General features: G+C 40.6%; 1 protein-coding gene across 1 annotated transcript in view; it reads left to right on the top strand.

Annotated features, from left to right (window-relative positions):
- Positions 1 to 15,000, top strand: part of LOC143296253 (uncharacterized) — a 140,919-nt gene that overhangs the window by 69,211 nt on the left and 56,708 nt on the right. Inside the window, exons 11-16 of the mRNA XM_076608090.1 lie at positions 7,613 to 7,707; positions 8,102 to 8,269; positions 9,188 to 9,272; positions 10,409 to 10,545; positions 11,889 to 11,990; positions 13,602 to 13,677. Of these exons, the coding sequence (XP_076464205.1) occupies positions 7,613 to 7,707; positions 8,102 to 8,269; positions 9,188 to 9,272; positions 10,409 to 10,545; positions 11,889 to 11,990; positions 13,602 to 13,677 (663 nt within the window). The remainder of the gene's footprint in view (positions 1 to 7,612; positions 7,708 to 8,101; positions 8,270 to 9,187; positions 9,273 to 10,408; positions 10,546 to 11,888; positions 11,991 to 13,601; positions 13,678 to 15,000) is intronic.

Here is a 15,000-nt window from a genome sequence, read left to right as displayed (position 1 = left end):
TCTCAGATCTGGATGCTCTCTCTCTCTCTCTCTCTCTCTCTCTCTCTCTCTCTCTCTCAGATCTGGATGCTCTCTCTCTCTCTCTCTCTCTCTCTCTCTCTCAGATCTGGATGTTCACATTTCTTGGGTTCTTTCTTAATCAGATTTTTCGGTGTGTGTTATTTTTTCCTCCTCCTCCTCCTCCTCCTCCTCCTCCTCCTTCTTCTTCTTCTTCTTCTTCTTCTTCCTCCTCCTCCTCCTCCTCCTCCTCCTTCTTCTTCTCCTTCTTCCTCTTCCTCCTCCTGCTTCTTCTTCTTCTTCCTCCTCCTCCTCCTTCTTCCTCCTCCTCCTCCTTCCTCCTCCTCCTCCTCCTCCTTCTTCTTCTTCTTCTTTTTCTTCTTCTTTTTTTTTTTCTTCTTCTTCTTCTTCTTCTTCTTCTTCTTCTTCTTCTTCTTCCTCCTCCACCTCCTCCTCCTTCTTCTTCCTCCTCCTCCTTCTTCTTCTTCTTCTTCTTCTTCTCCCTCAGCTCTATGGAGGGTCAAATCTGCAATGCCGCTGCCATGTCACCTGATTGACATAAAAAGAGAGAAGCAAGTGGAAGCCGGAGGTAGAGAGAGAACATGAATTAAAAGCAGAGCAAGGGAAGTGAAACACTGAGAGAAATAACATACCATTATACCAGTATCATAAAGAACATACCGTTATACCAATATTATAAGAAACATAAACAAAAAAACAAACAAAACTAAGAACATACCATTATATCAATATCATAAAGAACACACCATTATATCAATATTATAAAGAGCACACCATTATATCAATATCATAAAGAACATACCATTATATCAATATTATAAAGAACATACCATTATATCTATCATAAAGAACATACCATTATACCAATATCATAAAGAACATACCATTATATCAATATCATAAAAAACATACCATTATATCAGTATCATAAAGAACATACCATTATATCAATCAATATTATAAAGAACATACCATTATATCAGTATTATAAAGAACACACCATTATATCAATAACATAAAGAACATACCATTATATCTATATCAATATTATAAAGAACACACCATTATATCTATCATAAAGAACATACCATTATACCAATATCATAAAGAACATACCATTATATCAATATCATAAAAACATACCATTATATCAGTATCATAAAGAACATACCATTATATCAATATCATAAAGAACATACCATTATATCTATCATAAAGAACATACCATTATATCAATATCATAAAGAACATACCATTATATCAATCAATATTATAAAGAACATACAATTATATCAAGATCATAAAGGACATACCATTATATCAATATCATAAAGGACATACCATTATATCAATCAATATTATAAAGAACATACCATTATATCAGTATTATAAAGAACACACCATTATATCAATATTATAAAGAACATACCATTATATCAATATTATAAAGAACATACCATTATATCAATATTGTAAAGAACATACCACTATATCAATCAGTATTATAAAGAACATACCATTATATCAGTATTATAAAGAACACACCATTATATCAATATAAAAATTTAAAAAAACATACCATTATATCAATAACATAAAGAACATACCATTATATCAGTATTATGAAGAACACATTATTAAATCAATATCACAAAGAACATATCATTAAATCAATATCACAAAGGACATACCATTATATCAATCAATGTTATAAAGAACATACCATTATATCAATATCATAAAGAATATACCATTATATCAATCAATGTTATAAAGAACATACCATTATGTCAATATCAGAAAGGACATACCATTATATCAATATCATAAAAAAAACATACCATTATATCAATATCATAAAGGACATACCATTATATCAATATTATAAAGAACACGCCATTATATCAATATCATAAAGGACATACCATCCTATCAATATAAAAAAAAAAGGACACACGAAACGAGATACGAAAGGAATGAAACAAACAAAAGAGTGAGTAGAAATCAAACATGCAAACACACACACACACACACACACACACACACACACACACACACACACACACACACACACACACACACACACACACACACGTCTTCAAGCTGTTGAGACCATCGAGAAACGCAGGCGAAGAAACAGCTGAAGGGAAATAACCCCAACCTCCTCCTCACCAAGTCAATTCATATGCCGGCTCGTGATTGTGTCCCTTAAGGCCTCAGTCACTGTCTTGTTTATTGCAAAATATTCAGCTCCCTTGGTTTTCATCAGGTTTTTGTTTTTACTATTAAAAAAAAAAAAAAAAAAAAATAAATGAAAATGATAATCATAAATAATCATGTTGTATTGAATTTTTTAAAAAATTTTGTGATACCAGACCTTCGTTTAGAGACGCTTTGAAGTTTTACTGTCATTGACTATGCAGTCCTTCGTTGAGAGAGAGAGAGAGAGAGAGAGAGAGAGAGAGAGAGAGAGAGAGAGAGAGAGAGAGAGAGAACAAGAACAAGAACAAAACTTTAATCTCCAGGCCTCCGGCCCCTAGAAAGAGGTCAAAAGTACACAGTATGGTGATCACTCAACCACAACAAAATGTAAAATACGTACTAACTTAACCTGTAGAACAAAAGTGCTTCTCGTGCATTGTAAATTAATTCTAACTTTCATCATTGTTGTCACAGAATTCCTGTCGTATCTTCAGGGCATTAAATATATAAACGCATAGTTTACGAATACTGTAAACAGAACCATTCTTCATCAAGTGAACATACGATTGACCTTCAGAGTTCAGATGTTTTTGCCGCAGGTCATTGTAAAGGACACAATTGTTTATAAAATGGTTTTCATCTTCGATTACATTACAACGTTTACATGCGTAATTTGAATTACATTTGAATGTTCTTCTAAAAAATGATCCATTTATTGGGAGCAAACCAAGCCGTAATTTTACTAAACAGTCCCTAAAAGACTTTTTATCCACATATTCAAAATATTGCTCACACTGAAAACCAGTTTTAAACAGTCTGTAGTTATGATATATATCTTTAGACATCTTTATGAGAGAGAGAGAGAGAGAGAGAGAGAGAGAGAGAGAGAGAGAGAGAGAGAGAGAGACGTTTCTTGGTTTTCATTCTGCTTTAAATTCAACGCCTTTGTATTCATTACGTTTTGCCTCCTGACTTCTCTCTCTCTCTCTCTCTCTCTCTGTGGTTACTTATCTAGATATGAAAAATAGCACTATGGAACTGATGAAGTGAAGGTAACTAATGCTTATAAGTATCTTGGTATGATTTTTACAACTAAGCTGAGTTTGACAAGGACAGTAGCAGAAATTTGTAGAAAGGGGAAGAAGGGGGTTATAGAAATCTTAAGGTGTTTACGTAAGTTAGGCTCGATAGATTCATATATATTTTGGAAACTTTTTGATACTCAAATAGAACCAATGATAACATACAGTGCCGAAATTTGGGGACTTTCTGATAACAAAGATTTAGAAAAAGTACATACATTAGCTATTAAACGTTTTTTAAATGTTCCATTACATGCTTCAAATACTGTATTATATGGAGAAAGTGGTAGATACCCATTATACATTAAATCATGTGTGAAATGTATAAAATATTGGTTAAAATTAATAAGGCTACCCACATCGAGATTATGTAAGCAGGCGTATGAAATGTTAGTAAATGAACATGAGAGAGGGAAGGAAAACTGGGTATATTTTGTAAAGAAGACATTAACTGTAAATGGATTTGGGATTGTGTGGATGTGTCAGGGAGTTGGATGTGTAGAAGGATTTGTTTCAGAATTCAAAGATAGGCTAATTGCTTCATATAAACAGAATTGGCACTGTAAAATGGAAAGCACTGAGAAATATAGATGGTTTTATAGTTTTAAAAGTATATTTCAAACAGAAAAATATATCACAGTCGTGACAAACAAGTGGCACCGAACAAGTCTCGCCAGATTTAGAACGAGAACGATTGGTTTGAATGCTTATGAAAAGTGGTTTCAGACTGAGCCCTCGTTACTCTCCCCTTGTCCGATGTGCGGTCATTCAAGGGAGGATGAGTTACATTTTTTGTTTAGTTGTAAAGCTTATGACGATATTCGAGAAAAATGTGTTGTATTTAAAACAAATTCAGCAAAGTATGAAGATATTTTTGGAGTGCTTAATTTAAATCAGGAAACTTCACTACAGTCACTTGCAAAATATATTGCAGAAGCGAATAACATGCGACGAAAAAAACCTCAACAATAATAAAATAGTATCAGGTGTTGCTCATTGTGAAAAGTGAAATCTGTGTTGTCACTCTCATATGGAAAATATTTATGTTATACATTTATATATGTTTTTGTTTTTATTTCTCACTACATACCATTACTTTGAATGGATGGTCGAACTGCACTTTGTTGCACAGATTGATTGATTTCGTTTTGGTTTTGGTTTTCATCAATATTATTACTATTGATGCATGTTGTTATTTGTATTATGAACCCCCATGTCATTAGGGCTGTAAAGCTATTGACATTAAAGTGTTCAGTGTTCAGTGTTCTCTCTCTCTCTCTCTCTCTCTCTCTCTCTCTCTCTCTCACTCTCTCCCCCTAACCCCCAAGGAAGCTGTTCAATGATTTTTAAAGGTATATCTTAATACCAAATATGTATTTCAAAAGACTATGGAACCTAAGCCTGCACTAAGAGGATGACGATGTTAAAAGGAACCACCAATATTAATGATCAGATATCGTCTGTTGCTGGCCGGTAGTTTAGGCCACTGTGGTCAGTGTAAAATAACGCAACACCGCTGGACTCTGTGATGATAACAACTGACATCTGATAATGCTCTGAACGTAGCACCACCACTGACATCCGATAATGCTCTGAACGTAGCACCACCACTGACATCTGATAGTGCTCTGAACACAGCACCACCACTGACATCCGATAATGCTCTCCACTGACATCTGATAATGCTCTGAACATAGCACCACCACTGACATCTGATAATGCTCTGAACGTAGCACCACCACTGACATCTGATAATGCTCTGAACATAGCACCACCACTGACATCTGATAATGCTCTGAACGTAGCGCCACCACTGACATCTGATAATGTGATAGACATAAATAAGAGTGCAGCTTACCACTCGATCCATAAAATGGAGTCATCTTTCTCGGTCATCTTTTTTTTTTCTTTCTTTCTTTTTTTTTTCATTGCGGTCAGGCAATACAGGTCTTGAGTGCCAGACATCTGTTTTGGGACGATGCCAATTATCTGAGAATCGTCAGAATTAGCAGCACAGTAGTTCTCGTAAAAGGCACGTGTTGTGGTTCGTTTTTATCAATAATTAGCAGGCGTTGCTTTGGTGTTGAGCTGAGCAAAGCAAGGTGTTGGGCCGGACAGTGAGTGACCGAGTTAAACCAGCAGACAGAGGAAAAGTGGCGGAAGTCCTGTCTCTCGCCTTCCTTTTCACTGTGTCTGGCTGGCTGGGTTGCTCTCTCTCTCTCTCTCTCTGTCTCTCTCTCTCTCTCTCTGGTTGCTTTAGTGACCTACGTCTACGTCATATACTTTGAAGGTGAAAACAGGTGGTAACAGGTAAAATTATCAGGTCTCATCACCTGCCCTACTCTCTGTGTGTGGGTGTGTGCACTTATAAGCATTTTACGATTTAAAAACAAACTTTAAACCGATGTTCCCAGAATTCAGTATTGTGGTGTATAATATTTGATATCTGTTAAGTTAAATAGTTGATATAATTTCTGTGCAGTTGATCTTTTGATTATCTATCAAATATTCATTAGATTAAATTATATGTTGCTTTTTTTTTCTTTATTCTTTTCAGCAAATCAACATTGAACTGTTTATCAATAACTGGTTTTTGCCCACTTCAGAACCAAAGAAATGAAGTGTCTTTCGTCTTCTTCTTCTTCTGCATTCGTGGGCTGCAACTCCCACGTTCACTCGTTTGTACACGAGTGGGCTTTTACGTGTATGACCGTTTTTACCCCGCCATGTAGGCAGCCATACTCCGTTTTCAGGGGTGTACATGCTGGGTATGTTCTTGTTTCTATAACACACCGAACGCTGGCATGGAGTAGAGGATCTTTAACGTGCGTATTTGATCTTCTGCTTGGGTATACATTCGAGGGGGGTTCAGGCACTAGCAGGTTTGCACATATGTTGACCTGGGAGATCGTAAAAATCACCACCCTTTACCCACCAAGCGCCGTTACCGAGATTCGAACCCGGGACCCTCAGATCGAAAGTCCAACCCTTTAACCACTCAGCTATTGCGCCCGTCAAATAAAGTATCCAAAATATGTTTTGTCTTGGAATTAGAAAGGTCAAGTGTTCATAATTATCTTCTCTATCATGAACTAAAACAGTCAAGTGTTTATAATTATCTGCTCTGTATTTAGATTGAAAGGTCAAGTGTTCATAATTATCTTCTCTATCATGAACTAAAACAGTCAAGTGTTTATAATTATCTGCTCTGTATTTAGATTGAAAGATCAAGTGTTTATAATTATCTGCTCTGTGTTTAGATTGAAAGATCAAGTGTTCATAATTATCTGCTGTGTTTAGATTGAGAGGTCAAGTGTTCATAATTATCTGCTCTGTATTTAGATTGAAAGATCAAGTGTTTATAATTATCTGCTCTGTGTTTAGATTGAAAGATCAAGTGTTCATAATTATCTGCTCTGTGTTGGGACTAAAACAGTCACATGTTCATAATTATCTGCACTGTGTTGGAACTAAAACAGTCACGTGCTCATAATTCTCTCTTTTATGTGAGGTGAAATATTTACATATGTGTAAGAACTGAACTGAAATGTGTGTGTGTGTGTGTGTGTGTGTGTGTGTGTGTGTGTGTGTGTGTGTGTGTGTGTGTGTGTTGCTGGTGTTTTTTTTTAATTGAATCTGTGGTCAAGCAACATGCAGGGCCGATTCTGCTTTTTTCTTTCCAACAGTATATGATAATATATTGAACAATTTGTCCTCAAAGGACTTTTTTCTTTTCTTTTTAAAGATACAGAAGCGCAGAGCACAGCATTGTCACGCACCTGGTCCTGAAGTGTCCTTCATAGCACATCATCTTCCTCATCAACCTTTCATCATCAATGAATTATAGTGGGGGGGGGGGATGGGGGGAAGTATGAATGGTTTAATCGGTGAGGGCAGACTCACGTTGCAGCCGTGCTGGTCTTTCTGTTTGGTTTTGGCTTTTGCCCCAGAGTCATTGGTGGTCAGTCCAGAGTCACACCCCATCCCACTCAGCCAGTATTGATTCTGACCGGGTAAAATGTCTTTGTGGAGTGTTGGCCTCGTCCTGGGAAGCTGGAGAATCTGTGCTCATTGTTATAATTATGTCTTCCTGTGATGTGCCTTCTGATTGTTAGGAACTAGCGCAACATATATAAGAATGTATTATTATTAGTAGTAGCAGTAGTATTGTTATTATTAGTATTAGTATGCTGATCACAATGACGACGACGATGACGAAGACGACGACGATGATGATGATGATGACGACGGATGATGATGACGACGACGGCGATAATGATGACGATGACGATGATGATGATGGGCCACAGCACCCCCCACGGACATCCTGATCCGGACCCTGGTCCGGCGATCCCCGAAACAGCGAGAGATGACCAAGAAAAAGTTCTACGAGCTGTATGAACTGGTGAGTGATGACCATGGTGACCATGATGATGATGTGTTGTTGATGATTATGATGATGATGATGGTTATGGTCATCATTATCATCGTCATTATCATCAACATCATCATCATCAGCAGCAGCAGCAGCATCAACATAAGCTGCTTCTTCTTCTTCTTCTTCTTCATCATCATCATCATCATCATCATCATCATTATCATCATCATTATCATCATCTTATTGTTATCATCATCATCATCATCATCAACTAACAAAATCACCATCGGCACCTTCTCCCATTTCTTCTTCATATAATCGTCTTCCCCATCATCATCATCATCATCATCATCATCATCATCATCATCAACAACAACAACAAAACATGAACACCATCACCATCTTTACCTGACGGTCCCAGGACCTGGCCACAGAGCTGAAGAACGGCCTGTCCAAGGACTGGCACATGCTGATCGACGCCCTGCTGCCGGAGTCCAGTGACGAGGATGGCGACAAGGACAAGGACAAGGACAAGGACGGCAGTGCCCAGGATGACGGCCCGGAAGATGCCCTGAGGTCTGCCCTGAAGGTCCGTCACTGGCTGCAAGTGCTTGGGGCTTTTGCGAATTCCCGTTGATTGTTCACGAGTCATAGCAAACATTTGAGTTTTTGCTCCATATAATCCTGTTCCCTTTTTACCGCTAGTCAGTTTAGAGTACAGCATTATCTTGTGCTTTAAACAGAGACAAGATGGCAAACCTTTGAGTTAGCTCCATGTAATCAGGTTCCCAGTTAAGAGTACAGCATTACCTCGTGATATAAACAGAGACAAGATGGCAAACCTTTGAGTTAGCTCCATGTTCCCCTTTTTACCGCTAGTCAGTTTAGAGTGCAGCATTACCTTGTGCTATAAACAGAGACAAGATGACATCTCAGAATAGCTGGGGATTCCCGTGTGAGGTGTAGAATATATGGTCAGTCCTACCAACCTAAAATTAAGAGCAGTTGGCTCGTGGATAACAGACCGCATTTCAGTGACAGTGGGTGCTGTACCTGGTTGGTGCTGAAATGAAACGTTGGCGGTAAAAGGACGTCTTCATTGTGGCTTCACAAAGTTCATTTTCATGGGGGCTGATGAAGTGTTTTTGATGGATTCATTTATTCATTTCACCTAAACGTGATTTTTGGCGAATGTATGCGTGCGTGCATTAATTAATTGATTAAACAAAATAAAATAAAATAGGAAGAAGAATATAAACGAAATAAAATAAATTAACTAGTCAACCAGTAGAATCACAACAAAAAGCCAATTGGTGTGTGTGTGTGTGTGTGTGTGTGTGTGTGTGTGTGTGTGTGTGTGTGTGTGTGTGTGTGTGTGTGTGTGTGTGTGTGTGTGTGTGAGTACGTGCGTGTGCGTGTGAGCGGGCATGCACGCGTATGATTATTTGCTTATTTTGTTTGTTTGGACGGAAGATGAATGTGGCACATGATATTTGCTCTTTTCCAGAGCGGAGACATCAGCACTGCGGTCAACATCATCGCCGGCAAGAACGACAAACAGCTGGCCGACCTCAAGGAGAACTATAAGAAAGGTGACATGGCTCTCGTGTTCGCTCTCACAGTACTCAGCGTGTCATCATTTTCAGAATGATGATTATTATTATCTTCTTGTTGTAGTTCTTGGTCTTTTTGTTGTTGTTGCTGTTACTGTTGTTGTTGTTGGTGGTGTTCTTCTTCTTCTTTGTAGTAGTTGTTGTTGTTGTGGTGGTGGTGGTGGTGACGGTGGTGGTGGTGGTGGTGGTGGTGGTTCTTGTTGTTGTTGTGGTGGTGGTGGTGGTGGGTGGTGGCGGTGGTGGTGGTTCTTGTTGTTGTTGTTGTGGTGGTGGTGGTGGTGGTGGTGGTTCTTGTTGTTGTTGTTGTGGTGGTGGTGGTGGTGGTGGTTCTTGTTGTTGTTGTTGTGGTGGTGGGTGGTGGCGGTGGTGGTGGTTCTTGTTGTTGTTGTGGTGGTGGTGGTGGTGGTTCTTCTTGTTGTTGTTGTGGTGGTGGTGGTGGTGGTTCTTCTTGTTGTTGTTGTGGAGGTGGTGGTGGTGGTTCTTCTTGTTGTTCTGGTGGTGGTGGTGGTGGTTCTTGTTATTGTTGTTGTTGTGGTGGTGGTGGTGGTGGTTCTTGTTGTTGTTGTTGTGGTGGTGGTGGTGGTGGTGGGTGGTGGTGGTGGTGGTGGTTCTTGTTGTTGTGGTGGTGGTGGTGGTGGTGGTTCTTGTTGTTGTTCTGGTGGTGGTGGTGGTGGTTCTTGTTGTTGTGGTGGTGGTGGTGGTGGTGGTGGTTCTTGTTGTTGTTGTGGTGGTGGTGGTGGTGGTGGGTGGTGGTGGTGGTTCTTCTTCTTGTTGTTGTTATAGTTGAACAAAATTAATGTCTGCGATCACCAGTTTGTGTGACTGGACATTCAACAACCACCCACCCCACACTCTCTGTTTTCCTTCCCCCAGCAGAGAGAGAGAGAGAGAGAGAGAGAGAGAGAGAGAGAGAGAGAGAGAGAGAGAGTTGTTGTTGTTGTTGTTGTTTTCAATTTTGCTTCTATGTCGTTTACCTGTCAATGTTGTGATAATGCACCTGACCAAATTTATCTTTTTTTTGGTACCATGTCGAACTGATGCAAAATAAAAGGCCTGCTAGGCCATTTGAATCTTTATTTCTCTAAGTTGAGTCTTATCTGATTTGCCCCCAACAGAACACGGCATCTCCCTGGAGTCTGAGGTGGAGGAGAGGACTGAGGACCCTGTCCGGCTGTTCCTGCTGACCTTGGTGAAGGAGAGGAGGGAGGGGAAGAAAGAGGGGGTCCAGCAGGACGCCACGGCCATCCATGAGGTCAGTGTTCAGTGGTCAGGAGCAAGGGGGGCAGGAGAGGAGGGGTGGGGTCTGGGGTGAGGGGTGTCTCAAGATTCTCCCAATCCCTTTTCAGCCTGTTTCAGTTTCAGTCTCAGTTTCTCAAGGGGGCGTCACTGCGTTCGGACAAATCCATGTACGCCACACCACATGTGCTCGCCAGATGCTCGCCGTGGCCCGACGCCCTAAGTCAGGCCTTGAGTGCATGCATCTCTATTTCTGTGCCTCTCAGTTTGGATTTCTTCGACAGATGTTTTTTTGCCAGAGGACAAAACTTTTGTTGCCATGGGTTTCCTTTTTCAGTGCGCCAAGTGCGTGGTGCACGTGGGACCTCGGTTTATCGTCTCATCCGAATGACCAGACGCTCAGTTTCATGTTCCAGTCCAACATGGGAGAAAGGGCGAGAGGGGGATAGGAACCCAGACCCTCCGGGACTCTGTATCGGAGGATGAGTGTCTTTACCATTCTACCACCTTCTTCCTATTTCCAATTCGCCTATCACTAAATTGGTGATTTCGAGTCACCTATCCCCATTCTATGTACTATGTTTCTTCTTCTTTCTTTTCTTTTTTTTTTATCACAACAGATTTCTCTGTGTGAAATTCGGGCTGCTTTCCCCACGGAGAGCGCGTCGCTATACTACAGCGCCACCCATTTTTTTGTATTTTTACCTGCGTGCAGTTTTATTTGTTTTTCCTATCGAAGTGGATTTATCTATAGAATTTTGCCAGGGACAACGCTTTTGTCCTTTTGTTGCCGTGGGTTCTTTTACGTGCGCTAAGTGCATGTTGCACACGGGACCTCGGTTTATCGTCTCATCCGAATGACTAGCGTCCAGACCACCACTCAAGGTCTAGTGGAGGGGGAGAAAATATCGGCGACTGAGCCGTGATTCGAAACAGCGCGCTCAGATTCTCTCGCTTCCTAGGCGGACGCGTTACCTCTAGGCCATCGCTCCACTCTAATGTTTATCTCTATGTACGTGCGTACACGCGAGCGCGCGCGTGTGTGTGTGTTAAAAAAATACCTAACTTTCTTCATTGCCGGCCCGGTTTCTTGTACTGAAGGTGTGGTCTCTGTATCGGTAGTTTTGATACAGTAAAAGATGTGTCCACCTGTCTTGCTTTTAACACTGGTAAAGTTATGTCCTAAGAGAATTGTGTTGTCTTTGTTGTGTCCGCCTCTCTTGGTTACTGAAAGCAATTCTGTTGTCTTCACTCAGAAAATCACCACCGTGAAAATCACTTCCGCGAAATGCATTATGAGTATAGAGTGTGTACTTTGTGTGTGTGTGTGTGTGTGTGTGTGTGTGTGTGTGTTGACAGCAAGGGGACGGGCGGTGGTCCTCCCCTAACGGAGAGTTCATCAAGCTGTTGGAGACACGGAACAACGGACACATGAGGGCCGTGCTCAAGAAGTATCAACAGGTCAGTGCTTCTCTCTCTCTCTCTCTTGACGCTTTTCTATTTACTTTTATAAATGTTCAGATAGGGTGTTGTTGTTTTGGCGTGTTTTTTTTTTTTAATTTTTATTATTTTTTTTTTTTTTTATTGTTGTTTGTTTGCTGGTTGGTTGGTTGGCTGGTTGTTGTTTTTCGTGTGTGTGTGTTTTTTTGTGTGTTGTTGTTGTTGTTTTGTTGTTGTTGTTTTGTTTGTTTGTTTGTTTGGGGTTTTTTAGGGGGAGGGAAGGGGGGGGTTCGTCCTCATGTTCACATAATTCAAACACGCATATTATGAAAAATTAATAAAATAACATTTATTAGAAAAAGCAAAACAAAACAAAAACAAACAAAACACACACACACACACGCATGCTCAAACATCACATTGATTTATTCAAGTACATTCACAGTGAATCGTAACGGTACAGATGTGTCTAGAAACAAAGTTACTAAAGCTTGTACTTGTAAAATATTTGGGTTTTTTCACATATAAAGTAAACAACTGCTGGTCTTTAAATGATGATAATGATAAACACCTGTGGATAGATGTTTATATATAAGAAAAAAAAAAACCCAAAGAAAATATGTATTGTTCATGGTCAACCACTCTGCCGGAATTCAATTACTACAAAATTTCTTCAGCTATAGCGGTTGTGTCCCTTCAACCGAGGTCGTGTGTGCAGCATTCACATTGCGTACGAAATTAACCCACATCAGCAACAAAATTGTTGTCCCTGTTAGAATTCTGTAGAAGAAATCTTCTTTGATGGTAATACAAATACACGTGAAAACAAACAAACAAATAGACAGACAGACAAACGGATGACACGGGGAGAGCAACCAGAACTCCACACAGAGATTGGTTGTGAAAACATCAAAAAAGAACCTCACCTCACCTCACCTCACCTCAGGCCCATAACTACAAAGTAGTCGTTGGGGGAAGCCTGAGGACCGCAGACGCAACCTCCCTTCTCCATCTGTCTCTGTCGGCAGCCGCCGCAGCAGCTCACGTGTGTGGAGTCCGGTCCATTGTTTGATGTTCTCATGCCACTTCTTCCGCTGTCTTCCTCTTCTTCTCCCGCCCTCGATGGTGCCTTGCATGATTTTTTTGGACAAGCTGGTGTGTCGAGTGTTGTGTCCAAACCATATCAGCTTGCGTCTCTTCACAGTTGAAAGGAGAGGTTCCTGGGGTCCAGCAAGGTTTTCAATTCTGCTCCGTACATGTTCATTGGTCCTGAGCTCGATCCAGGGAATTTGAAGGAGCTTCCTCAGGCATTTGTTCTCGAAGGCCTGGATCTTCCTTTCAGAAAAGAACAATACAATACATTACAATGCAATGCAATACAATATAAACCGATTTAATCCAATGCCACTGAATTCAGTTCAACACAATACAACACAGCATTGCACAGCATAGCACAACACAATACGATAGAGCAGAACACAGTACAGCACAGCACAGCACAGCACACTGCAACACAACACAACACAACACAGCACAGCACAGCACACCACACCACACCACACCACACCACACCATTCCACACCTCCAGCCAATAACAGTAGTGACTGTGGTTGTGGTGGCTGCTCACTGCAGGTGTCAGGAACGTCAGCGGTGAAGGCTGTGGAGCAGGAGTGTTCCAAGGACTATGCTGAGGCCGTCACTGCTTTCAGTGAGTCTGTTTGTCTGTCTGTCTGTCTGTGTGTTTGTCTGTCTATCTCTCTGTCTGCCTGTCATCCATGTACAGAAATGAACTGCAGTTGACTTAACACTGTATCAGACATCAGGAATTCCATTAATTTAAGAGGTTCAAGACCGAAATTAGTTACTCCAACAAAAACTCGCATCAACCAAGTGACGCGAGCTGTAATGTAAGCGACCGACGCCCAGACGAGCTAGACACGAACTGATGCCCAGACAGCCAGCACGCGCACTCACACCATGATTCTGAGGTGACGCCCTCCCATGGTGAGAACCGTGCTCAGCCACGCAGTCCCACATGCACGCAAATACCCAGACACTCGTCTGCTTGCGAAGGTCGGGGCGTGGGTTAGGGAGTGCATTGTCACAGTGAATGAGATTATCGCATGTTTTGAGAGAAGGCGCGAATGGCTATGGGAATGAAGGAATGAATTTATGTTACGAGATGTTCAAGCGTGTCGAGCTCTAAATCTGCCACTTTCTGGCTGATCGTCTGCTTCCAATGTCATCATGGGCACTAACGGCATTTCTTCCCCTGTACTTTTCCGCTTATAAGGTGGAACAATTTGTAAATTGATTAATAACATTGTAAAACATACTCTACATTTCCTCCCCTTTACGTCTCTAGGCAGGAGAAGAAAGGTAAAGTATATATTACAACTTGAAATTAATAAACGATGAGGCCAAGAGATCAAATGACGAGTTACTATTTGTTAATCATTTAATCTCCTGGCCACATCGTTTATCAATTTCAAGTTGGAAAAACCACCGAGGCAACCATGTGTTTGTTCTGTATTGTCCATGTGTTCTGCGTGGCTTGTTCAGGATTAAAGAGGCTATGCCAGTCTTGAATAAAAGCTAATTTGTATTTGTACATTTCTTCTGTCATTGCTGCTGTGTGCACATGTCAAATGATCGGTATAAGGACAAGCCCGGCGCTTCCTTTTTTGAGGAAGTGTCTGGGTTTGTTCCAATGTACCTTTTATTTACCTGTGTGCTAGCTGAATTGGTAGCGTAAGCAGCATTGACTTGAAGTTGTGTGCCTTGTGTGTGTAGAGAGTTACTATTTGTTAATTCTATTTTACAACGTTATTTCAACAAATTTACGATTCTTCCATCTAAAGAACGCAACTGAATGGAAAGAACACAGGATACGAACTGTGGGTATTGCCGTCGTCATGTAGTGGGTGTGTTTCATCTGTCAAACATTGTCTTGAGTCTCTTAGTAATTTTTTTCTGTTGTACAAGTCGCTAAATCTGTCATCACCGCGACAGAAAAAAAACCAACCTGACC

Source organism: Babylonia areolata, chromosome 21, assembly GCF_041734735.1.
Source record: "Babylonia areolata isolate BAREFJ2019XMU chromosome 21, ASM4173473v1, whole genome shotgun sequence".
NCBI lineage: Eukaryota > Metazoa > Mollusca > Gastropoda > Neogastropoda > Buccinidae > Babylonia > Babylonia areolata.
The sequence above is the reverse complement of the archived record's forward strand: the minus strand, read 5'-3'. Positions and strand labels throughout refer to the sequence as shown.